Raw genomic sequence first — 26,532 nt, 5'->3', positions numbered from 1 at the left:
AATTAATCAAGATACCAACGAAAGTGAGGAGAAGAAATTCTGTAATCATCTATACATCAACATTAGAAGCCTGCATAATAAACAAGAGGAGCTGAATTTCTTGTTTAGGAGAATATTTTGACCTAATTGATATTACTGAAACCTGCTGGGAAGATCTGATTGATTGGGATATTAAAATTAATGGCTGTAACCTATTTAGGAACAATCAAACGTGAGGGAGAAAGGAGAAAGGAGGGGCAGTCTGTGAAGGGATGCATTGCCTATTTGAAGACATATGCACCAGAGAAACTTATGGTCTCAAACATTAACTTATTTTAACAGCATGCAAGTGGGGTACTGAAAATATCTGCTACCAATTCAGGCTGAAAACCAGCATTTATGAAATGAAATGAAAGTAATGAAAGAAGCTTCTAAAAATTATAGATGACTGCTGCTTAACTTGGAAATGTTGCATCAGTACACATCCATCTATACTACACCTCATCCTGACAGGTATAAATTATTAGTATCTGAGGTGCAGGTGTTCTTGACTTGCACATATTTATTATATGCAAACAAAATAAAGTACAGATAAATAATTCTATGTACATGAGGTCCAGCAAGTTCTGTCAAGAAAAAAAGGCCATACTCTAAAGCAAGCCTCATTTTAAAAGGTAGAGAAAGCAATTTAGGGGCGGGGGAAGGAGAAAGAGATTTACACTGAATAGCTTATAGAAACAATGAACAAGTAGTTGTGGACTACTGTTTATGAAAATGAAAAGGTGTTGGAACATTCCTAGGGAGCAGAACTGAAGCCCATGAGGAGCGACGTGCGTGTGTGTGTGCGTACGGGTTGCTTCTTCAGCTCCGTTACAAAATTGAAATGCTAATAGTGCAGCGAAAGTGCTCGGTAAAGCATTCTGGTTGTATTTGTAGTCAAGTCAGATAGCATGTGTAGGATATGATGAAATATTTTCCATGCTAGCAGTACTGCAGAAGGATATTAAGCACCAAGTGTTGAAGACAGGTGTTTTGTAACCAGGAGTCCTGGCTGGTTTGCACCTGAAAACTTTAAAAATGGGTGGTAAAGAATTCTCTGGGCTGACGATGGCTTTGTCTCTTTTTCTTCAGTAGAACAATGAGAAATAATGTAAAAATGTTTTGAGAAAAGATAAATGGGATGATTGGGTGGGCTACAGCCTCTCATTCTGGCATCCATCAGAAGCAAAGCAGTGGAATAGAAGCTGGAAAAATCAACTGAGTACAGAATTAAGGGAGGGGAAGATATTTAATGCCTGTCATCATGGGATCATGGAAAACCTTTGCTGAGAAATTCACATTTTTTAAAAACTTATTTTTCCAAGAAAGGCATTTGTGCAACAGAATATCTTATGTAAACGTACCACCTCAAAACCATAACTTTTCTCAGTCAAAGGCAATCTCTTACAAGTCTAAGTAACTAGAGGGCACAACACCCATACAGTGCATGTCTAATGTGCCAAAATATTGCCAATCAGTGTGTTTCTAGGGACTGTTCTTGGCCTCGTGACCCCTTCCACTGGTGACCTGGGAGCAAACCAGTCAGTACTGATCAGGCCTGGACGACAGAGGACAGGTCACTGAGCTAACAGGATGCAAAAGTAGGCGTGATTTTAATGCCCGAGGACAGAGTTACACGTAGGTAACCTTTCTAGGTGATTTTTCCTTGATGTCAGCCTCTCTCCTACAGACTGATGACCCTAAAAAGGAGTCACTGGGAAATAAGGTGAATAGTAAAGTGAATGTGAATAATAATGGTCAGTGCAGAAAAAGGGTCAAAAATTAATATGATTGTTGGATGTTTTAACTGAAAAGTATCATACACAGTATTTGGCTTTGATGACAACTCTTCTGGAGCAGTGTGTCCAGCTCTTGCACCTGTAAGTCCGGCAGGTGTTAACATGCTGGGGAAGGGCACTGAGAGCTATAAGAACAGCAAAAGAAGTGGAAATACCATGAATGAAACCCATGAGCAGTGCCATTTGTTTGACTTATTCAAACTGTAGGGGGTCATTTATTGGCATGGAAAAGTGAAATCTGACACTAAAGGACACTTTAGGATACCAGGCACAGGAATGTGGTATCTAGAAAGAAGGAAAAATCAAATGAGATGTACATTTGTAAGGATAAAAGCAAATGACCTCTACTGCAACCTAAAGTGATAATAGAATGTCTACAGTGGGAATTTTGTAATAAAGTTTGATATGTATTAATCTTTGAAAAATGCACAGCATGCTTTAGACAGGAGTTAATTCGAGAGGCTCACCTGCACTGTTCTCCGTGTAAGCCCAGCCTTCGGTTAGGAGAGAGAGGTTCCCTCCAGCCAATATCCAGGAAGACTAGGAAGGACTGTTGTGGATTTATTTTTCTTATTTATATTTAGAGAATGTAAATGTAGCTTTTTAATTGGTGGTGTTTGATTATCTGTTGCTACAGCACATAAAGCTGCTATGAGAAAGAGAATCACTTTGATCTCTGTCCATCTGACAGCCCTGTGTAGCCAGCCTTATACCACCATGATACTGCGATACGTTAAATGGTTCTCGACTCCCTCTGCAGATCACTGTGGTTGTTTTCCTGCTTTTCAAATGTCTCTCTCTCCTTTATGGCTTTGTTAAAATAAAAATAGGAGTTACTAATGCTAGTGAAACAATAAGGGTATAGTTATATTTCTCTTTTACTCACTGAAGAGTTTTGATATCCATGTCAACAGTAAGATTGGTGCACATGTTTTTAGGATCAGAATATTCAAGATATTAATTTTACTTTTTTGGGGACATAGATTTTCTACCAATATCTTGTTAATATAGTTTTTTCTTTTAGTCTTGTACAACTAATCAGAGTAATCTGAAAAATATACCACGGCATATATGAGATATGAGCACAGTCTAATCCCATCGTCAGAAAGAGAAAGGGCAAAAAATGCAAGCAGTAACCTTGCATAAGGATATCAGTAATTAAAGACTGTCAGAGAAAATAGCATTCAAATCCCCACTACCTAATATTCAAGGACATTAAAAGGCACAGGGTTTACACATTATCAGTGCCAATTAAGATTAAATGTGACTGGGACATGTGTCAATGCCAGTTGTGTGTCTGGTGGGGTGAGAAAAAATACAAATCACTGAAATAAGAATAAAGGAAGAGTCAGTCAATAAAGCATTAGTGTTTTCAGGGATGCTTTCTTGTCACTGGTGCAGTTCTACCAACCTCCAAATGCCTGATTTTGAAAAAGGGAGCACTATTCAGGTTAATAGCTTCAGTATATGATAAGTTCATGTTGACAATATACCTGAAGGCAAATGGATTTAGGTAAGCAAAATCAGAGCATAATATGAAAGTGATGCTTTCTGTTAAACATACCTGTTTGTTTTTTTTTTAGAATATGAAGGATCTGGGACAGAAGTTCAGAGAAAACACTCAAAATGTGGGGTTTGCAAATATAGGGCTGAGTGTGATGAAGATGCAGAAAATGTTGGGTAAGTAATAAGTTTTCCTTAACAATATCACTGAACAAAAGGGGGGGAAATGTTAAAAAAAAAAAAAAAGAAAAAGTTTGTGATCATCTGCATGACTATGTTTGTTCTTACTAATTGAAGCTTTAACGCTGTGCAATAATAATGCGTTTGATATGTGTCTGTAAAGAACAAACCATCTGCAGCTGCAAGGTAAAGGAAGAAAACAACAAAGAGGTATACCGGAGAATCTTTATCAAATATTTTTCAAACAAAGGACCTTGATTTGTTTTATCCTGGCAACAAAAAAAATACAAAAGCAAACAGGAATCCGAAATAAATACTGCTAATTAATCCCTGAGATCTTTTTTTCATTATGTTCTGCTTGTTCTTAAATTATTACAGGCATTTGTTTCCATCAGTGCAACTTGGACCTAAGCATTAAGTTGAATTGGTGACCTGAGCCAGTCACTTCTTCCAAACTCACTGTGCCACTTGACCTCTCAGATGCACCCAGGGAAAAACTGATGAAAAATATCATTTACTTGTCAGAGCTCAAAACGAATGTTCAAGAAACCAGAAGATTTTAAAGACAATCCTTAATGCAAAAGCAGATACACCAAATTTCCCTACTCAGGGTGCCTGACGGTGAGAATATCATGTGGCTGTCCAGACTCTGCGTGGCTCTCAGAAGGGGCAGAGACATCATGGAGGAAAGGGGTCCTTTAGACACCCCCATGAGGCATTAAGGTTTGTTGGGAGGTAAAAGGAGTCCCATCTAATTGATGGGGCTTTCTTTTCCCAGAGCCGTTGTCCTGGCAGTGGCCATCAGTATGGAAGAAGCTTAACTAGAGGCTGGGCTGATGGTGGGTACTGAGGTCGCAGCTGCAGAGCATGGGAGGGTGTTTGAGAGGCACGCAAATGGTACGTTTTTGTGTACATGGAGGGAACAGCATCTCAGAATAACAGCGCCTGAACATCACTAATCAGGGGAAGCATCGCTCTCCCTTCTCCTGTCTTCCAGCTGGAATCCATTTCATGTTGAAATATGCCTTAATTGCACAAGATTTTATTATGGGATATCAGCATGAAGACATCATACACAGTAAAGCAGCTTAGCACTAATATTCAAGAGGTATATTCAAGATTAAATCATAACGTACAAGGGAAAGCAAAATGGTAGTAGTACGCATGAATGCTAGCATGATACCTCACATTTCATAAGATGTAATACTACCAAAGTAGGCTTGCTCTTTTGTGGAGAGACAAATGAGCTGTGGCAGGTTTTTTATATTACTAATAATTTTCTGCAATATTGCCTTGGTCTGTTTCATTTATGACTGGCAAGATGGGTATAGATTTGTTTCTTATATGCACTGAGATGTGTTCTTGGCTTTGGAAAATAAATCCTGAAGCATTCCACTCCAGTAAAAGCTTGCCTGTTCCTTCCATACTTGTAAGGTTGATATTCCTGCAGCTATGTAGTATCTATAAAAGCATTAGGATAAAGTTGAGGAGAGTGGAAGATTTATTCCTTACAACTCACATAAAATGAAGCCACACTTCCTCATCTCGATAACAGGAGGAGAGTGCTCATTTGCCTGTAAGATTTCTTTAATTAGTCCTCATTTTAAAAATATGTGGAAGTAAAAATGTTTATCTAGCAAATAATCAAAAATTAAAAAATATTCCCATGAGGGTTGGTCACAAGTTATCAGATCTGTCATTTTTTTCAATTTTGTCAGTTTTTCAGCCTAAATAACTTTAACTTCATTTTTTGCCCAGTACCTTTGACCATTAAAATAGGCTTTAGTAATAGTCACTGTCTGTTTGGACTTAGATTAAATCAGGCTCTATTAACGTAGATTGCCTTCACAAGGTTAATTTTGACAAGTCACATAGAAAGTCACAGACTTGCTTAAGTAGAAGTTAGGGGTTGGCTTCTCTTTTTCCTAAAATCAAAATGTTTATTTACCTGCCAGAAACAAGATGGGATTGAGATCTTCTGTTTGGGAAACTCTAATAGAGCACCCCTTAAGAATGCTTTTTACATCTTACTTTGACTCCTTTTCCTGTTGGGTTTCAACATGCTTTTTAACCTCATAAAACTATATCATCATATATAAAATTACTGGCAGCACAAGTACCTTTCATCAGTCTTGTATAAACACTGCTAGGTTCATATTATTATTGAATTTAATTTTGCACCACATTACAGTCACTATCACCCCTAGCTCTAGCAATCATACAAGCACCCTACTTTCATAAAAATATTCTATCTTGATTTTCCTTTTTAAGGCATGAGAATGGCCACTGTAACTATTTTGGATAGTGGGGTGTTGTCCACTGAACCACAAACAAAAAGTATTTGGTTCAAGTAGGCTTCTTAGGCCTGGATAGCCCTTGCAATGTTAAAACGCTTAATAAAGTGATTTCCATGATTATGAAAAGCATTTTAAGAGATTTTGCTTCATGAAAGTAACGGAGTGAGTTAGCTGAACTGTCTCCTAATGTTCAGTAGATAATCTAGAGCAAAATTCATGAGATGCTAATAATTACGGTAAATATCCAATTATGCGTTTTTCATCCTCTTTTCCAAGCTGTGCAATCTGAGACCTTACAAACATCAGCTCCTTCTGCTCTGAGTGCTCTCCAGAAGCAAAACAATACCTGTATTCCCATTTTATGAATAGAGAAACTAAGTACGGAAAAAATTATTAGCCTGCGGTCAGACAGTGAATTGGTGGAAGGGGAATCCATGCCACAGAGTGTTGAGTTGTTTGAGGTAAATGAGCTGGCATTAATGAGGAATCTCATTACCTGCCAACAGGCCAGCCACAACAGCCTGCAGTGGAAAATAGGCAGATTTTCCACCAATAATGGGAATATTCTGCTAAAGACAGTTTTATTCCATATGGACTATGGTTCGTCTTTTGGGCCTGGAAGGATGTGGGAGTCCTATGCAAAAAATGGTGGCACCTGATAGTTTCAGTGAAAACTGTAGGATGATTCATGCAACAAAGAAGCAGGAGCAAGAGCAACCACTTGGCATTTCCTGATTTTTAGGGTTGGATTTGCCGATGTCTAAGCAAGTCCTCTCTTCTCGGAGGTCCGCAGCGATAGCGTGAGGGGCAACGGGTGCAAGTTGGGGCATGGGAAATTCTGATTTGACATAATGGAAAATGTTTCCACCATGAGGGTGGTCAGACACTGGAACGTGTCTGGTGAGGCTGCAGAGTTTCCATCTGTGGAGATGGCCTGGACTTGATCAGACACAGCCCTGGGCAAGCTTTGAGCAGGGGTTGGACTAGATAAGCTCTACACATCCCTGCAAGCCTAAATTATTCTGTGTATTTACCAAATATTGGTGCTTTTTACAAACAAATTTAAACAAGGTCAGCTGTACACAGCTGAGATGCACCCCATGTTACAAGTTAGTGATTTTAATTTTTTCTTGCTCTGAAAGTGTATTTTCCCCTTTCAAAAGTTATGAAGTTTTAGTTTTCATGGTTGGCATTAAAGCATTGTGGCTGTCTCTGATCAATGTTGCTATGTATGTTTTTATTACAGAAGGTCACACATAGTCTGAAGAATTCAGGCTTTGCACAGTTTTAGATTTCACAGAATCACAGAATTACCTCAGGGATCATCTAGTCCAACCTTTCTAGGAAGGGCACCGTCTAGACAAGATGGCCCAGCACCCTGTCCAGATGACTCTTAAAGGTGTCCAATGTGGCTCAGTCAACCACTTCCCTGGGGAGATTATTCCAATGGGTGACTGTCCTCACTGTGAAAAATTTCCCTCTGGCAACTTCTTGGAAATAATATCTATCTAAATCAGAAGTGGTTACAATGCATAGTAAATTGAATGCAAAAATATAAACAACTTTATAATTTCCACTGCTTCTGCAAAAATTTTCTATGTTGATTTTTAAGTGGACTGATTGAAACGAAGAAAGAAAGTCTGAGGAGATGGTTGTCATAAACAGCATGCCATACTTAGAAAATTAATGTTCCACTGTATGCAAATCAGTACATTATTTCTTTATATAAATGCAAAAATGAATCAAGTTGAGGAAATACCACAGAAATATATTTCTCAATTTTTTTTCCCTTTTCTTATACAACTTAGAAGTATTTTTTAAAGAGTTGTTTGTTTATGGGCAGGCTTTTCAAGAGCGTAGAAAATCACTTGTGGATGCACTAGTCTAAAATTGCGTAAAGGCATACTATGCCATATTGTCCATACAGTGGTTTTCTGTAGGTGTGGTAGCAGGATGCAGGCAACAGGTTTCACATGGATTGGCTGTGATTTTTTTTTCCCCTTTAGCGTAAAAGCTGGAACTTGGGTTGTATATGTCATGGGAAAAGCTGCTGCCTGAGACCTATCAGTCAGCACCTTCCTTTCTGCCCTGCCTATCAAAACGTGTCTCTGGCCAGAACCTTCCTCCGCTGTGTTGAAAAGAAAACGTGTTACACATAATGGTCCAAAATGTGCAGCAGGGGAGCGAAAAAGTATGTGAGAGGTTGGTAAATTTAAACTTTTTTGTGGGGAAACTGGCCAGAAGCCTAAAGGCATAGGAGTATGAGGATGGTGAGTATTTTCTGCTGGAATATTGAATTAGAAATGAAGTTAAGTTGAGAAGTGGAGAGGGAGGTGGCAGCACATGGGTTGGGGCCACCTAGAGCTGATGGGGTAAATCCTGCAAGTCACCAACCCAAACACATAAGGTTTGTTGCTGATATACTCTGGGGTAACAAAACTGCAGTTTTTTCTTAGCACTTTTCAGTTCTACTGATTGTTCATGTGATAAACAGATTGTCCTATCAGTACACAATCAGAAGTTGGTACACTGATAATACTGAAACACTTAATACAGTATGAATGGAAAACAAATGAAAGCAGATGTGGTTGTAAAATCATTTTCACCAGTGTAGCACTTAAACCAACTCTTTCTTCAACGAAAGCAGTGTATATAAATATTTGTAATACTCTTGTGGCTATTGAGGACTCCAAATGAATTTTTTTAAAACTCAGATAAATAACGTTCAGTGTAATTTTAATAAAGCTTCTAAACAACATGATGCCTCAGTTTAGTGCATGTGATTGAAACTGAAATTATTATTTACAGCCTTTTGAGAGCTGAATAGCTGCTTTTTTTTTTTTAAATAGCCACCTGCAGCACTGGCGAAGAAACTGATAAGATAAATTTACTTGTGGATTTTGGGTTTTTTGATGTGTGATTAGAAAGGTGAACTTTTAAGTATATGTATTTCTTCATAAAACCAATTTTCAAATGGTCCCAATTTCCATAAATTTTTTTAAGGCTTCTTGATATTATCTGGTAATTTTTTCGACAAGTTTCTTCTTATACATACCAAAATTCATGCTCAGAGTAAGGGACAACATTTTAATACTTAAATATAAAGAATATCTATTATAACAAATATAAATAATATATATTTATACTATTTCACAGAATCACAGGTTGGAAGGGACCTCAGGGATCATCTAGTCCAACCTTTCTAGGAAGGGCGCAGTCTAGACAAGACGGCCCAGCACCCTGTCCAGCTGACTCTTGAAGGTGTCCAACGTGGCCGAGTCAACCACTTCCCTGGGGAGATTATTCCAATGGGTGACTGTCCTCACTGTGAAAAACTTCCCTCTTGTGTCCAATCGGAATCTCCCCAAGAGCAACTTGTGTCCACTCCCCCTTGTCCTCTCCAGGAGACTCCTTGTAAAATGGGAGTCTCCATCTTCTTTGTATCTGCCCCTTAAGTACTGGTACAGGGTGATGAGATCCCCTCTAAGCCTCCTTTTCTCAAGGCTGAACAAACCCAGTTCTCCCAGCCTATCCTCATATGGCAGCTTCCCAGTCCTTTGATCATCTTGGTGGCCCTTCTCTGGACCCCTTCCAGCCTGTCCACATCCTGTTTGTACAGTGGGGACCAGAACTGTACACAGTACACCAGGTGTGGCCCGACAAGCACTAGAGTGGGATGATGACTTCTTTATCTCTGCTGGCGATGCCCTTTTTGATGCAACCCAGCACCCTGTTGGCCTTGGCCGCAGCAGCACACTGTTCGCTCATGTTGAGCTTTCTGTCCACCAGGACCCCCAGGTTCCTTTTCACAGAGCTGCTCTCCAGCCAGGTGGATCCCAGTCTGTGCTGCACTCCCAGATTATGTTTTCCCAGGTGCATGTCCTTGTACTTGTCCTTGTTGAACTTCATCAGGTTCTTGCTGGCCCACTCTTCCAGCCTATCCAGATCTCCCTGCAGAGCAGCTCTCCCTTCTGGAGTGTCTACTTCCCCACTCAGCTTGGTGTCATCTGCAAACTTCATCAGGCTACACTTGATGCCGTTATCCAGATCTCTTATAAAGATATTGAATAACATTGGGCCCAATATTGATCCCTGGGGGACTCCACTAGTGACAGGTTGCCAGTTTGAGAAAGAGCTATTTACCACCACCCTTTGGGTGTGGCCTGTCAGCCAGTTCCCCACCCACTGCACAAACCACTTGCCTAGGCCATAACGCATCAATTTCTCCAGTAGGAGACTGTGGGGGACCGTATCAAAGGCCTTGGAGAAGTCCAGGTATTTTGATATTAACATTTAAAATATACTGGATTGATTGAAGAGTAGGTGTTTCATCTCACATTTTCATCTTCAAATGTGAAGTATCTTTCCAACATAAAAAGTAGTATTGCTTACAAGGAGTTATATCTTCTGCTTTTGCACTGTTTTGTGTGCTGTGTCTCTATTCTTGCCTGCCAGATACCTGCTAGATACCTGAATAAAACAACGTGCCAACATCTAGTAGGTGTCAGAAGAAATGTTGCTTTAAAAGGCAATTTAAAGTATGTTGTAACTTCAGGAAAACAATATCCAGAATGAAATCGTGAACTGTAGAATAATTTAGGCTGGAAGGGATCTCTAGGGGGTTTTCTGGTCCACGCTCCTTCCCTGCACTGCATCAAGGGATAGTTCATCCCGGTGGCTCAAGGGCTCCTCCAGGATAGCTCTGAGCATCTCCATGAAGTGAGATTTAACATCTGGGCATCTCTTCAAGGGCTGAACTGCTCTTACTTTGAGAAATAATCTCCTTGCGTTCAGTCAGGATTTCTATCACCACGACTTGCAACTGTTGTCTTTTGCCCCTCTGCTGTGCACCTCTGAGAAAAACCTCCCTCTGTCTTGATAACCTCTCTTAGGTAATTGGTGACAACAATCGGTCACCTCCTCAGCCTCCTCTTCTCCAGGCTGAAAAGCCCAGTGCCCCTAGCTATTCTTTTTGCAGCACACGCTCCAGCCCTCTACCCATTGCAGTGGCTCATCACTGGACCACCTCCAGTTTCTCAAAATAATTGATGTTACTAGGGGACCCCAAAATTGGTCAGCGTGCTCCAGACGGGACTTCATGAGTGCTGAGTGGAGGACAACAGTCATTTCCTTTGCTCTGCTGGCGACTCTCCTGTGATGCATCCCACCCAGCCTGCTGCTCCCTTGGACCCTCACGGCCTTTTCTGCAGGGCTGCTTCCCCACCAGACTGCCCACAGGCTGTTCTGTGGCTTTCCCTTCATCTTCAGACTTCAGGAGGTTCCTCCGTCTTGTCAAGGCCCCACTTGACTGGTTATCTGGCCCTCCATTTATGCTCAGTAACAACCTTCCTTTCCTTCAGTCCCTAAATGGCTGGAATAAATTTCTTTAGTTTAAAATATTTTTTTCTTCCTTTTTTTTTTCCTTTGATGGGGTAATCGTTAACTTAAAAATAATCTCACTGTAAAAGTTCAAATCTCTCATGTTCTCAATTTTACCTATATTTTGCTTTTTTTAACAGATAAAATATAGAAATGAGATTCTGAGCAGTCTTTTTTTTAATAAGCGTACTATGCTGTCAAACATTGGTTTTGAGTCATAATGTAGATTTTCAAGAAAGATTGACAACTAATCCCCAAGTAGACCTTTAGAGATTAATATTTTATGAGATTTACTTTGGAAACAAAATGTGTTTCAGCAGCATATAGATTCAACTGGCCTATAATGTACGTAATGTCTATTTTCACATTGGCCAAATCAGAAATTCAGAAGTGTAAGTATTATCACTTAGAAATACCAATATGGACATTTTAAAGTCCCAGTCTCTGCTATGTCTATCTGACTTGTCTTCCAGGTAAAGATTTGGTCTGTTTGAAGTATGGCATGCTGGCTTATACTTGCCTCTTTTGACCACTTTTTCACTCATTTACCCTAGCTTGTTTTTTTTTTTTTTAACCTTTTTAGCATATGATATCACATGAAGGTATTAATAAGGGAGGGTGTCTTAAACCTGTGTAAATGCAATTCACAGCTTTCTGGTCCAGCAGAAAAGAAAGCTGAACTATCCGTACGTAAAACAAAACATGTAAACACAAACAATAGAGGAAATCAACCTAAACAAGGGATTTATGATTGTGTTGTGGGATTACTGAATTATGTCAAATTGGGCAACAGGAAATCCTGATATGAAAGGAATAATATAATGGTCTTTTCATTATACTGATTGTTAAGAAATTGAATAGATCCTAGATGGATAATAATCCAGGCCTGCTTTTTAATGTATATTTTTAATGATCTTTGCAGCGGTGTGTGCCAAGTCTTTCAAGGTTTCTGTTAATCGAGGGTGGAGGGAGGGTTAGGTTACTCTTGTGAGAACAAGAATCAGTTCGCCGTGTATGCTACTAGAAGCTCACTGCAGTTAGGGACTAAATTTGTACAGTGGTCAGAGAGAGTGGTGCCATGAAATTAAAAAAGGGCGTGAAAGGTTGGCTGGAAACTAGCTGAAGCTTATGGTATTTAAAGGGTGTTCTGCATTGCTGGGCAGAAGCAAAAGCTGAGAAGGAGCTCAAGCAAGACACAGAGAAGTTCATAGAATTGAAATTTGCTTCTCTTGCCCTTATCTCCCCAGTCCTACAAAGGGATTTTTAAAAAGACGCCAAAAAAACTAATGAGGATTCAGCCTTAGTCAAATATGTAGAGAAATCACTTTGAAATCCAGATTTTCTTAGTTGAGGTTTCATCTGGAAAGAATTGCACACAAGGGAAGAAACGTCAAATGAAAGGTAATCCTTCATTTGACATGGTTATCTTCTTAACTGCAATTGCAACACCCCTGCTATTTCAATTCACCTAAATTTATTCCATCAAGCATACACTTATCCATCTGTGTGCATTTCACGCATTTTGTTTTATTCTAGTGTTTCCATTTTACATTTGTAAACAGATGTGCCAATAAAAGGGTGAGTAGCTGAGAAAGCTTACTGTTGCTTTCGGCTGCTGGGAAGGAGTAGCAAGCAGCACCCTCTGTGAGGCCAGGCCAGAAAAATACACTCATGAGCAGATCCCAGATGGGCACAAACACAGCAGCCTGATCTGTTGGTTAGAAATGGCAGCCTCTCTCCATAACCAAGCCCACTCCACAAATCTGTAATGCTTTTCCTTTCCTTTGTTTCCTCCTTTCTTTGAATTACTGTGGTCCTTAAGCACACAGAACTTCCAACAAACCACATACACCTTGAAGCCTGAAAACAAAAAGGAGCCTTGAAATGTGTTCTGATCTCTGGGGATCTAATTAATTTACTGATAGCAGCAAGTGCTCTTACAGCCTGAGCTCATTTCAAACGTGTCACATCATTTTACTAAACACGTTTTCTCTGTTAAACTTAGTAGCCCCTAATAAGTGAGTTGTAAATTTTAATTTCTTATTTATTAAAACCACCTAAAATTTTTGTTTAGTTTAATTATAGCACTTTGTACTTTCCTGAAATTCAAATGCTTTCCTGTTTAACTAATGGTGTTAATGAACGATATGCATGAAGCTTCTAAAAGCATGTTGTCACAGCAAGCTGGTGCCTTTTTTCTTAGGACATTGACTCCCTGATGACAGGTGGCAAAATTAAGGCTTTTTTTATATATATATAATCTAGTACATCAGGAAAACACCTGAATATGTTCTGTTGACTTTCCAGGGCTAAGTGAGAGAAAAGATCTGTTGAGGACACTGAGCAGCAACCCTCTCCAGCAAGACGTCAACTTAGAGAATTAGCTACCTGTTTCAATCCTTTTGGTTAAAAGCAATAGGAAGGTTACAATGAAAAAAAAAACTCTTCTCGAGCTTTGACTCTTGTAGTGCTCTGACTGCTTTTATTCCAGTGTGACTTTTACAACAAGCTGTTAGAGCAAAAACTTGAGGCACTCATTCACTTCCTTCTGATATGAAGCATCAAGCACTGTCAAGATGTCCTTAGTACATGATTCTATTAAGTGACTTACTCTTTTCTTTTGAAGGTTGCGCTGACCAGCCACACATCAGTCAGAAGGTGCCAGTTGGTAGCTTTTTATTTTTTCTTTATTTTCCTGGGGCACGAAGCAGGATCATGGTATCAAACACAAACAAAAGCCAACAGCAGAGTGGCGGTGGGGCTCAAGCTGTGGAGTCCTCACTCAGTTCCAAGCAACAGCGGCAAAACACCCAGAATCGGTAGTAGGGCTGAGATTTTGCCATAGTCTTGACTTGTATTGGGATGCGATGATTGATTTTACACAATCTGGCACAGCTTTGGCAAGCCTGAGTGAAGGCTGGCACTATGAAAAAGCAGCTGGGGTAATGGAGAAGCCTTTTATTGTAGAGTTTTGTCAGGTTTTTTTGGTGCAGACTTTGCTGTGCTTATCCCCACTTTCATCAGCTCAAGACCAGCTTCGCACACTAATTTATGCTTGCACCACTGCTGGACTTCAGGCAATTGTTCCTGGATGTTACTCCAAAAAGCAGAAATAAATAATTGACAGCTAGCAGAAAGATACTATGATATTTAAAACTACTCCGACATTCTTGTTTTGCAAACTTTCAAAATAATTAATTTTCTCCTCCTGAAAATGTGCATGACTTTGGATTTTCTCTTGCAAGATCCTTCCTGATTCCCTTGTGGGGGAATAAACATACCTGTCAGAGTGGCGTTTGCCTGAGAGACAGGGCTCAAGCTTCAGAATTGCCTATCCACGTGTGATGCCAGGAGTGTCACTGACTGTGCTTTGCAGGTGGGCTGCTCACCTCAGCTGTGGTTGTCCCATGTCCACCTTCCTGGTCTGGTTGCAGCATGGAAGCAACTCAGACCTCAGTTTGAACCTCAGGTTTTCCACACCAGAAAGTTAAGTACAAGGTGTTTTTCTTCAGCTATTTATGACTGATATCATCCCATGCGATCATCTCCTTGGATTGTGTCAGCCATCCAAACTCAGACCAGCCTTTAGCATTTGTGAAAATATACCGAGGGGTCAAAATAACAGTGTTTAAGAGCTTCTAGAAAGTTAGTTTCTCACATAAGAAATTATGCTTCTATATATGAGTAGTTTCCTATTATTAGGAATACTATTGTGTGATAGGTACTTTTCTTTTTTTTTTTAAATTTTTCTTTTTATTGCAAATGAGCCATTTTGTTACCTTGTAATTTCAGCTTGCACCTATCTCCTCACACCAGAAAGCACATGCTTACAGCACGCCTCATTTTTATTTCTACCAGTAGTTAGGGATGAAAATGCATCTCGCTTCTTTTCTAAAAGGAATAGAATGAAAATGTTATCTAAAAATCAGTGTTAAAAATATTTAAAGCTAGAATCAAAGCTGTGGTGTTGTCTCAACAAATGCAGGATAGTGTTTTAATAGGTCTTTAAACTGAGTAGAAGTAAGGTAGAAAATTCTGTTCAAAATACCATTTTTATATGGAATAAAATCCTAACCTAAACCTTGCTGATACAGGCTTTCCAATGCTTCCTGTTTTATAAAATAATCTTCTGTTGCATATTGTTTCCCTAGTCTCCAATTGTATAGTCTAATGTTTTCATGCTGGGTACAGGCTCACACGGAATTGTGTTTTATTTTTTAAAAATTTCAGGTGCAATTGTGTAGTCATGGATAAGAAGGTTAGAGGCAAAGACCTGGAAGAGGCTAAGATGGGGAGAATGCCTGTCATGCTCAGGCCCGTGTCCTAATTCCCCAGTGCGTTACAGGCTTCCAGACAACATAATGTAGAAATACGGTCAAAACCTTTGCATCCCTTTGCCCCTGAAGCTAAGTTTTCAGGCTAGTGCCCATAGTGGGCTGGTAGCCACCAAGGCTGCCGTTCAGCAGTCATTTGGGTCAAGTCATGCTGGAAAGTGTCTGTAGCTGCACAGCTGAGCTCGGGGAGCTGCATGTGGCATTGCTCTCGTGGACCACTGTATGTGGACACAGCGCTGGTGGGAGCTAAGGCAGAAGTGTGAATAAGTGCTTAAAAAGCAGGATATTAAGAATTTTACAATTAGGGTCTACTCCCTCTCCTCCTGGGTGCCTCTCTTCTGCTCCTCCTGCATATCCCTCCTCCCCCATCACGACCTCAGGTTTTCCCTGCCCTCTCTTCCTGAGCAGCTCTCAATGTTGTCCTCTGGTCTCTTTGTGCTCTCTCCCCAGAGTAAGCGGGGCTTGTCAGGGAACAAACTGCAATATGGGACTTCAATTCTGTGTCCAGTTTCAGTCATCTGTGAAGAAAAATGAAGCCCACAGTCTGTGATGCCTCACATGGATTTCCCTGCCTACAAAACACAGGCCCCCTTAAGATTTCTGCCCACTGGGGCCCCACTTTTAGCTCATTAACACTGTCCGCTGCATCTTGTCCCATACTTTGTGTGCTGCTTATATGGCCTGTGGGATGGTTCAGCCCCATAAGCTGTGCTTGGTAGCCTTGGGCTTTGACTCCTGCCTAGCTTCAAACTGGATGATGGGGGGAAATTTGTTGCCCTCAGAATACTGGATTTTCTGTCATGTCCTATTGTCTGCCCCCTGTAGCTCTCTGACTTCAGGGTGTAACATATTTTCTGTATTTCATAGCGGGTTCGTTTGGGGATCTTCCAGTACTTTCCCGAGCTTCTTTTTTGTTTCGGTCTGTGGTGGGAGTCTTGTCCTCTTGCAGGGACTCAGCCACCAGTTTTGATGTGTTTGATGTGCAGCATCAGAGCAGCAATTCGCTCTCCCACAGTTTTACCTTCCTTCACAAACACCAAGCAGTTAAAAACAACTTTTGTGTCATGTTTTCTACTGAGAGCAGGACTCCCTGTGTTTCACTGCTCCCATCTCACAACTCAGCAATTCCAGCAGGCCTGGCTGTATTTTGGGTCTAGTGCCAACCTGCTATGAGGGAGGACAACTTCACTGCACCCCACGCGGACCCTGACAGGTACAGGTTTCTAACGTGTGCCCCTGGCTCCCTCTCTGCCACCCTACTGCATCTGCAGAGGCCCTGCTCCCTTCAGAGCATCACGCCCCAGCCGTGTCCCCACCTTAACTTGTTCCCTTTCATCCCTCCTGAATGGCTTCAGGCTTTATGCTGGAATAATGAAGCATAATAGTCTCAATCATTTTAAGTACATCAGTCCAGTTCAACTGTTCATTATCCCGTGGTGTATTTAAACCAGCTGCTTTTACGTGCCAGACAGCTCTGTCAAAGCATCTACACCAGTAACTGAATGGCCAAGTGAAGGCCAGACATACCATTTGGCATCATGGTTGTAGAAGTAGCTAACAGCATCAGGCAGATAATCAGGTGAATGTCCCAAATTGAATTCCTGAGCTGCAACCAGCATGGACTGGTTGTAAATTTTGGGTAATGCCTGGGCTATACAAAAGCGTCACATCCTTAATCCTCCAGTTAATAAAGAGCCATGAGACAGCGTCAGCAGCTGGGAAGCTGGTTGTGCAGTGCACTTCTGCAGATAGACCATTTAGACTGTGAAACCGAGGTCCTGGGCTCTGGAGAGAAGAGGTGTCCCAAAAGGCAGTGCCTTTGGACAGAAGTTGGGGGCCTGGAAGGAGGATGGCACCATCCTGGAAGCAGGGGAAGATCCTGGAGAGCAGGCATGTGTCCCACCGGCTGGCCATGTCTGTCTCACTGCAGACCTGGAATGCCTGTAGCACTCATGCCTGTGGGTGGAAAGCATGTACGTCGGCCAGCTGGTCAGGGTCTGTTGGGCCAGCAGGGCCCTGCCTGGGCTTTGGTGTGCTCGCAAGTTTCCCGCAAATCCCAGTATCCAGACTGGCAGCGGGCGGGCATTTCACTCGCTCTCACCCCTGGCAGACACCAGCTCTGTCCTGCTCCAACACCACAAAGCAGCTGCAAGGCTGTTGCAGCTGGTCAGTGGGCTTCACCTGCTTCATGCTGTCCCAGGCCTTATGGACATATTACAAGCTCTCCTTTTGTAGATTTTTTTTTTTTCATTTTTTCTACCTTTAGATGTAAATTTTGAATTATAAAAATACATTTTTGCACATCGAAGAGATGGTTAGAGCTAAGACTGAGAGTGTTTTTCAGAAAAACAGGGTCAGGAATTCATAACTATCCCCAAACCAAGCATTTGGCAATGCTAAGAAAGTAAGCATTTAACATTAGATGTTAAATCTGAACACAAAAAAGCCTGAAAATGTAAGCAGTTTCCAAACACTTTCAACTCTAGCCTGCAATGTCACCATGAGACAGAAAAAATTATTTTCAAAAGTCACCTTATTTGTCACCTGGAATGAAAAAAACCAACAGTAATTATGATGCTACAGACCTTGAATGGTGACTACAGACAGAATTAGAGCTGTTTGGGCATAGAAATACAGATGGAATTGGTCTGCAGATGTGGATAGGAATGTGCTCCAGTTTGACAAGGATGGGCACATGCAGGCAGCAGTGATCCCTGAGAGCTAAGGCTGAGCAAAGGTATTCATAAGCACATAGCCAGTGTCATATAAATGAGGACTAGCTCTCTGCTCATTTGTGTCAACAAATGTGCACAACTGCTGAGCCATAAGCCTTTTATTTGCATATAGTAAATCCCAATAAGCCCCTCATTAGGCTTGTTAGGCTTAAAATCATGTGGGAGCATGTAAACAAAACAGTACTTCCTTTCCTGGGTCTAAGGTTTGCAACCAGCACCATTTCTAATGAGAAAAATTATCATATGTTCATCACGTTGATATTTAGCAGCTTCATGAGTACTTTGAGGAAGGTCCTTAAGATGTGTAGACTCATTACTGGGGCAGTTTTTCACTGTCAGTAGGTGCACTTAAAAACCTGTTTGTGCTAGAGACGGTCTTTTGTCTAGCAACAATCTGAAGTTCACGGGCATGAAATATTACTGGGAAAATTAGTATCTTTAAACTTACATAACAAAAGGTGCTCATGGAAAGAAAGGGAGAGGAAAAGATACGCTGGCCATTTTCAGTGTTTCTGCAGCATGGAATTAGGTTCTGCTGTGAGGTTTGTTACTGACTTGAGGCACACGTGCAACTATTTAATCATTTAATTGTACCTGGGACAGCTGGAAAGAACATAAAAAAACCTGGCAGATTAGTAGCTTGGGTTTGTTGTTTTTTTTTCTACACCCTGTCTCTTACAAGAGTGAATCAATATGAGGCTATCAGCAGCTCCTAGCAGTCAGACCATGTGCCCCCTGTGTAGAGCTTTCTGGCATGGAGAGGACTGCGTGCCTACTGCCACCTCCTCAGAAGATGCAGAGCAGGTCTTTCTGCTCTCATGGCATCAGGAGGAGCTCGATGGAGAGCTGGACTGGGTCCTGCCATACCTCCTGTTCTGCAGCCACTGCCCTTACTTTTCCCAGTCCAGAGGTGGAGCAGAGCTTGTGAAGCAATGTGAAACACACAGAGAAACTTTCATTCAAAAACAGAGGTTCCATTAAAAAGGAGAATATTAATTAAAAATAAACAAGGGTGTGGGGCTTGAAAAGTTGGAAAGTTTTCCTGTGCCATTCACATATGTAAAATTTCAGGACTTTTTGTTGGGGCAACAAAAATATCTAACCAAAACCAGGTAAGTCATAGCCCTATCTAAGTCTTGGGCTGTCCTACATTTGGGTGGTTAGGAACCAGCTACATACTAGGTCTTCAGTTTTCCCACTTTCATTTTACAATGCCTAGTTGCAAATTGTATGGAAAATGCTGTGTCTAAAACAACCAAGGTGTTGATTCGATGCAATATGAAATAATTCAGATCACATAATCCTGTTTTAAATCCAACATAATAAACCCACTGTTAACTTTCAAAGGTATGAATGAATGTCTTGCTGAAATGACACAGTTAACCAAGGATATTGATTCTGTACAGCCTCTGAAATAGCAAAACTCCTTTTACTACTTAAAACAAATGGGAGTCCCTTTCTTTTTGTTTCCTTCTAGGGATCCTGACACCCCAAAAAGAGCAGAATACTCATCTGGTTTTGCTTACACTTGAGAACAGACACCACAAATGGTTTTTTTTAATGTAGTAAATCTTCCTAGCAATGTGTTATCAATTTTCAGGTGTTAATCAACGAGATTGATATTATAGTAAAACTACTAGAAACATCAATACATTATACAAAAGTGCACTAAAGCACCTATTCATAATTTTGTACATTCTGCTTGGAAGCCTGAGACATCAACAAATTCTTCAGCATCCTCGTGCAACATGTTCTTCTCTCCTGGTATTAGTGTATGAGCTAGTGTTTACTCAGGACTCTAACTAACTTAATTTTTGTTTGCAGATTGTCAATTTTGTTTTGCTGTATATTTCAATTAATAGGTGTGTATGTAACATAGACTGCAGTGGATACAGTTTTAATCCTGTATGTGCTTCTGATGGAAGTTCCTATAACAATCCGTGCTTTGTTAGAGAAGCATCATGTCTGAGGCAAGAGCAGATCGACATCAGGCATCTTGGACACTGCTCAGGTAGGCTTAATTTTTTTCTGGTAAATGTAAATTCTGACATACATGGGCTTTGTAGAGCTTTCCCTTCTCAATTTTTGATCGGAGGTCACTGATCCAGTTATCAGTGAACTCCCCGTCTGTATTTTAGAGTTCCCTACATACATACATGCTATGTTTACATTACCTTCCTTTGGCTGCTGTAACCTGGAAAGACAGTAAGAGCTCTCAGGAGAATCTCAGCAATAGTCTAACAACGGGTCTTACATGAGGGGGTGGTAAGAAGCAGGAGAGCAAAAGGAGTACTGGTGTATGGGAAACGTTCCCTCTTGCTGTTGTGGGCTGTACAAGATACTTCCAAAGTGAGCCAAGTTGGGTCCCGACTTGGGGCAGAAATATTTATCAATTTCCTTTTCCAGTGTTGGAATGGTCCATTGAAACCTTCTGCCTGCTGCCTTGTAGTTAATCATATGCATGACTCTTCAGTTTTGGGGTCTTGCAGTTAGGACCTTCTGATGGGAATAACAGCTTTCTACCATCTCTTTGACAGTCACACCTAGATCTGTAAGTTGGACAGTTCCAAAACTGAAACAGGCTGTCACCAAAATAACCTAGACCCATACCATGGAAGAGTTTTTAGCTCAAAACCTACAGCCTGAGGTGTGCCATGTGTTGGTCTGGCCGCTGGGGTTACTGACCAGATGTGCTACCAGCTTGGTTGTATGGGGGGAACAATGTGGGAATGTGTCCAATTTTACTGCAATTAAAATACTTCTTCGAATATTATTCTGGCTTCTCAATGGCGTACATGTAGTCGTCCGGAAATAAGCCTCTCCTAATAGCTATCCATGCATGTATTTATTGTCTAGAAACAGATGACACAAACGCCGTTGGAAAGAAAGACGATGGCATGCAGTATCAGCCAGAGGTGAAAGGTACCGTGCTGACTTTGTGCTGTTTGGTTAGGGTTTCACAGGATGAGAAAATAAGAGCATGCAGGTTCCTTCTCGTCTGCCTTACAGCTTTAATTTCTCTAACCGAGACAGACCTGCAAACAGCTGCTTTCTTACAGCACTGACGTTGCAAGGCTGGCAAGAAGGAGACGTGCATGATTTGTGAGGTTTGCCTGCTCTGTTTCTCTAAGATGCCAAGCTGATCCCCACCCTATGCAGTGGTCACAGGATTAGACTCCCCCCAAGTGCTGTGAAAATACCTTTACTGCATGACAGCAAGCTGTGACATTCCTGATGAAATGACAGAAGCCCGCTGTGACCCCATCTTTTCTGATAACTTCTGCAAAAAAAAAAGCAGATCCTGTATTTGTTAGGTTGTCTTAAAATGTTTTCAGTAAACTAATATTCTGAATCGCATTGGTTGAAAGTGTTTCACCTGTATGAACCTTACCGTAGCTATATGAACCTTACTACGAATGAAATAAGGCAGAGTTTCACTTTCTGCTCAGTAGTTTTACAAGGCAGCAGCCTGTGTGGTTAGGTACATTCTCAGAACAAATGTGCGCCTGCATTTCGTGGCTCTTGCTCAAAGTGTTTTTCTCCAGGACAAAACATCTCTGTCTTTCTCAAGTTATTGGCAAAGAGCAGATCTGCATAGGTGGTAATCTTTCTTCCTCTTCTCTCACAAATAATAGCACTGTTATCTTCTCTGTTAGCTGTGGTCTTTAGTTGTTTCTGTCATATTTTACACTCCCATGGCCTCCCAGAGTAAAGCTATCCCACCATGGCTTTTGACATTCTTTGTGTTCTTCTTCAAAAGCCATTCAGTGCCTGAAACCTCTATATATTTTTCTTTTTTCACAAATTATCTTATTTTCACTCCATATAATGTACCAGTTGGAATGATTTAATGTAAATTTTCAGTGACATTATGAAGGCATAAAAGGCACCAAATGGAATATACATCTTATTATGTGATGTAATGAAACACTGCTTTTGGTTCCTATTCAGAAGAAGTTACAGCCTTTTATTCATTGCATATAAATTGCCCTTGAAATCTAGTTAGTGAAAAAAAGAAACATTCTATATAATTATTATTATTAATGTGTATAGCATGTGCAGTCTCAAGTTTGGCAAATGATGTGCATAGAGGGAGTATGCCTTGTGCAAAAAATTGTTTTGAATTTTTTTTTATGCAGTAGTTAGATGTTTTTAGATAGTGATAGCCTGAAGTGAACTACTTTAAATTACTTTTTCTCCCAGAGTAACAGTCTGCGCTTCTGCTTGTTTGCTTTTGCTTTAAACTCCTCTGAGTTACTCTTGTTAAACCCTGTTCTCTGAATGTATAATAGCTTCCAGTCTCTCGAACCATGATGGTCTCCTTCTCCTGTAGTGCAAGTGTCTACCTAAAGTTACCTCAGAAATGTCTCTCTTCCCGGATTCAGCTGGCTTGCTGGTTGTATTGTGCCAAGATGGGCATTAGGGTTTCAGTTTTTGTGCATGCCTCTTCCTTCTGGTGAAGTCTCTGAACTCTTATATCCAATCACTCTTTCAAGGCTCCTACACCAGTAAAATCTTTTACTTTGAAGCTCTGAAGCAGTCTAACAGGCCTCTCAGATTAAAAATGGATTCCCGTCTATAGGTAGGTAAATATCTATTTTACACTAGGAATCACCTCCTGCATTTAACAACATCTCTTTGCTTAATACAAGCTTTGCCTCTCACTTGGGTGGCCGTGGCTACCTGGCCACCTTTCAGGGGGTGCGTCTTTCACTGGGCCTCACATTCTGTATCAGTACACACATTAAAACCAGACATGGAACAGCTATCTGAACAGACTAATATAATTGAATGTAGCTTATTACTAGACTTTGACTAGGACCAGATGTGACAGTAATTAACTGCTTGGAGGAGGAGGGAGGCAACAGTTTCAGGATGAGCCATCCCTACTTTTCTCCTCTTAGACATGCCATGACATAGTCTATTCCATCAGGGCAGCAGTGGACAGATCGTCAGTGTTAGGCAATGTTCTTCCATTGTATCAAGTCTTCTGTATCTTTGAAGCATAGCCTGAACCAACGGACTTCCTTATATCTAAAACCTCTAATAGATTTTTTTTTTTCTCCTGGAACAAATTAGAAAACATTCCAGAAAATGTTCAGGGAAAACCTAAAACAGCAGCATGCCTTTTTTTTTCCTTGTATAAATACATTCACTTTCTTGCTGGTGTTATTTCAAATATCTGCAATTGTATCAGAGATTTCTTTTTCACAGACCCTTTTTGCTTTGCACCTGCAGTTCATTACAATCTGTATTTGTGACGCTGTAGTCTATTGCCATGGAAATGAATATAATTCCACAATTATGCTCACATCTTCAGATCCCTGCTCTTTAGAGAAGTTCATTATGAAATACCAGCTTCTGTATTTAGGACTTTTTTACAGAGCAGTTTCGGGGAAAGAATGGTTGAAAATGTACGCAGCTTTAGATAGTTTTAGTAATGTGACAGAAGCACGAAAGAAGTTGGTGCAGAAGGGGCTGCCTTCCTATGCTGGCCTGACCCAGACAGCAACTAAGCACCCACCAGCCACTCGCTCAGCCCAGCCATCTTCTCAGCAGGATGAGGGAGAGAATCAGAAGAGCAAAACCAAGAAAAACTCATTGGTAAAGATAAAGGCAGTTTCAGAAGTGAAGGGAAGAAAAAGAGAAGAAAAACAAACGATGCAAAAGCCATCACTCACAATGTCCCACCAGCAGACTGATGCCCAGACAGTTTCTGAGCAGTGGCCACCTTGGAAAGACCAAATCCCCAGGTTTTTATGGCTGAGCATGATGTTGTGTGGTAAGGAATACCCCTTTGGTCAGCTGGGGTCAGCTGTCCCGGCTGTGTCTCCTCCAGGCTTTTGCCCACCGACAGGCTACTTGCTGAGGGGGAAGCAGACTGAGAAGCAGAGGAAGCCTTGATGGTGCGCAAGCATCAAGCTTCAGCAACAGCCAAAACACTGGTGTGTTATCAGCACAGAAATCTAAAACGCAACACCATATGGGGCTGCTGTGAAGAAAGGTAACTCCATCCCAGCCAGACCCAGTATACTTCCCAAAGGATCGGATATTTTAAGCTCATGGAAAGTTCCCTTTCCATAAAAGTGTTTCCCTGAGGAAGACTGCTATTGTACTGTGTTTGTTTTCAGCTATAAGACTGGTTGTACCAGTCAGATCAGGGCTTTATCGAGTTGTTTTCTACCCAGTAATCGTAAAATGTGGTTTAGCTTCTTCCTAACCCTTCAGGTTTTTTTCCCTCTGTTCACAGTTCACACATGGCAGAGAGCTGTCTGTGTCTATGTATTAGCTCTTTGCCCCAATGCCGCTGACAAACTTCTGCTGATCTTCCTGCATTGGCTTGTTTCTGTCATGAGTACTTTTCTCCTTTTGAGAAACCTGACATAAGAAGAATATTTAGATGTCTCTGAGGATAATTTTTCAGTGTAATACATCCTGGCAAATCTCTGTAGGTGCCTGAAACTTCACCCTTAAGCTTTTGCTTTATTATTCTGTATTCTTTTAATTACTGCAAGTTTTTAAGAGTATGGTATTCTTGGTTGAGATTTTTTATAAATATCATACAGCTGTGTATAATTGTTTATGTATATTTCTTTTTAAGACGCCAGTGATCAAAGAGAAGACATTTACATTGGAAACCACATACCTTGCTCAGAAAACTTCAACGGCTACTGTATACATGGAAAATGTGAATTCATTTATTCCACTCAGAAGGCTTCCTGCCGGTAAGTCCTGCATGCCTCCAAAATGTGCTTGAAATTGCTGTAAAGCTTAATCAAAATGCTCCCTGGATATAATTACAGCATGTATCGGTTTGCAGTTATCTAAGCAGCGGCACAGGAGCCATATCCCTATGCTGTGGGCAGCTCCCAGTTGCTCCAGTTGTGCAGGAGACAGTGCTCAGAGGAGAAGCTTGGTCAGCCAGAAGTTGAATCCCTCTGAAGACTCTGGCCTCACTGTTGGCTTCTTATTTTCAGCTGCTAAATCCTGTCCAGAGTCAAAAAATCCACAAAAAACCTGCCTTTGCCTTGCATGGCTTCTCTGTATGACTGCTCTTTCCCCATCGACCTCTCAGTGTTATGCTTTCTACATGTTTTTTCCTCATGTCATAAACTCTCTCTAGAGTATCAATATCTTATCTTTAACAGTTATTTCCCTTTTTCACAATAATTGGCTTCATCTAGAGAGTATAACATTGCAAAATATTCTTTAGCCCACATTATGTGTCTACAGTATAATCTAGCAGCTCAGTACACTCAGTATTAAGCCACTCAGTGTTTTCCAGGAAATCTATTTCCATTTTATTTCCTTAGCTCCCAGATAATTTTTCCTTTACATTTCACCAACTAAATTCTGCCTTTTTGTTTTCTGTAAAATATAAAATTGATTTAAAGAGTTCTTTATAGAAAAAGGCCACTTTGTAATAACATGAGTGCCCTTCTTATTAGGAGGTTTCACTCCTGAGCTTTTATCTTGCAGGCTTGTACTTTCAGATTAATGTGGTTGAAGATGCTGTAACTCTTTGCTTTCTTTTGCTTTGGAAACCTCAGCCGTAAATCCATTAGTTGCTATCACATTTTCCCCCTTGCTCTTTATTGATCAAGGATATTTAAGGGGTTTTCCACTGCCGAGATGTAAGGGTTTCTAGACTGACCAGGGAGCAGGAAGCCCAAAAGGCAGAACAAGTATGGTTGTCAGCTTAAGCATTTGAAAGCTTATATTATTCTGTTTCCTATCCAAGACCCTTTCTTGTTTATTTTCACCCTTCCAATAGGACTTACTTGTTTTTCCCTTTTTTCTGGCCAGAACCAAGAGAGCTCACCATGGCTTTGCTTCTCTTGGGAAATTGGGTGCATCCCCAACATCATCTTGATGGACATTAGGCAGCATTATTTGATTACAGTATTCTTTTGATCTAGATTTAACACAATTTCTGATGGATTTGTCCTCAAAAGATTAAAAGTAGAGGTATTTCAAGGAAAACATTCCTGACTAAATGAACTGATTTTTTTATTTCTCAGAATTTTTTTTTGGGTGGCGCTCATCTTATAGTCATTTATTCATTGATGATTCAATTACTATTCAACAATTTAAATATTTGTTATTACTCTCTTAATTACTGACAGGCAATGTTTTGATTAATTTAATTAATGTGTTGTCCCTTAAATTCTACTTTAAAGTTACATTTACTATTTCTGCCTTCAATTATTTATTTAAAGAGCCTGAACAGTATCTCAGGACTGGACCTAACACAACAAACCTCACATGGTTCCAGTCAAGAATTTCT

General features: G+C 40.6%; 1 protein-coding gene across 1 annotated transcript in view; it reads left to right on the top strand.

The window, feature by feature from the left end:
- Positions 1–26,532, top strand: part of TMEFF1 (transmembrane protein with EGF like and two follistatin like domains 1) — a 125,669-nt gene that overhangs the window by 93,493 nt on the left and 5,644 nt on the right. The window contains exons 5-8 of the mRNA XM_064443198.1: positions 3,401–3,497; positions 20,108–20,256; positions 21,102–21,167; positions 24,847–24,970. Of these exons, the coding sequence (XP_064299268.1) occupies positions 3,401–3,497; positions 20,108–20,256; positions 21,102–21,167; positions 24,847–24,970 (436 nt within the window). The remainder of the gene's footprint in view (positions 1–3,400; positions 3,498–20,107; positions 20,257–21,101; positions 21,168–24,846; positions 24,971–26,532) is intronic.

Source organism: Phalacrocorax carbo, chromosome 2, assembly GCF_963921805.1.
Source record: "Phalacrocorax carbo chromosome 2, bPhaCar2.1, whole genome shotgun sequence".
NCBI classification, from domain to species: Eukaryota; Metazoa; Chordata; class Aves; order Suliformes; family Phalacrocoracidae; genus Phalacrocorax; species Phalacrocorax carbo.
This window is presented reverse-complemented; position numbering and strand designations above follow the sequence as displayed.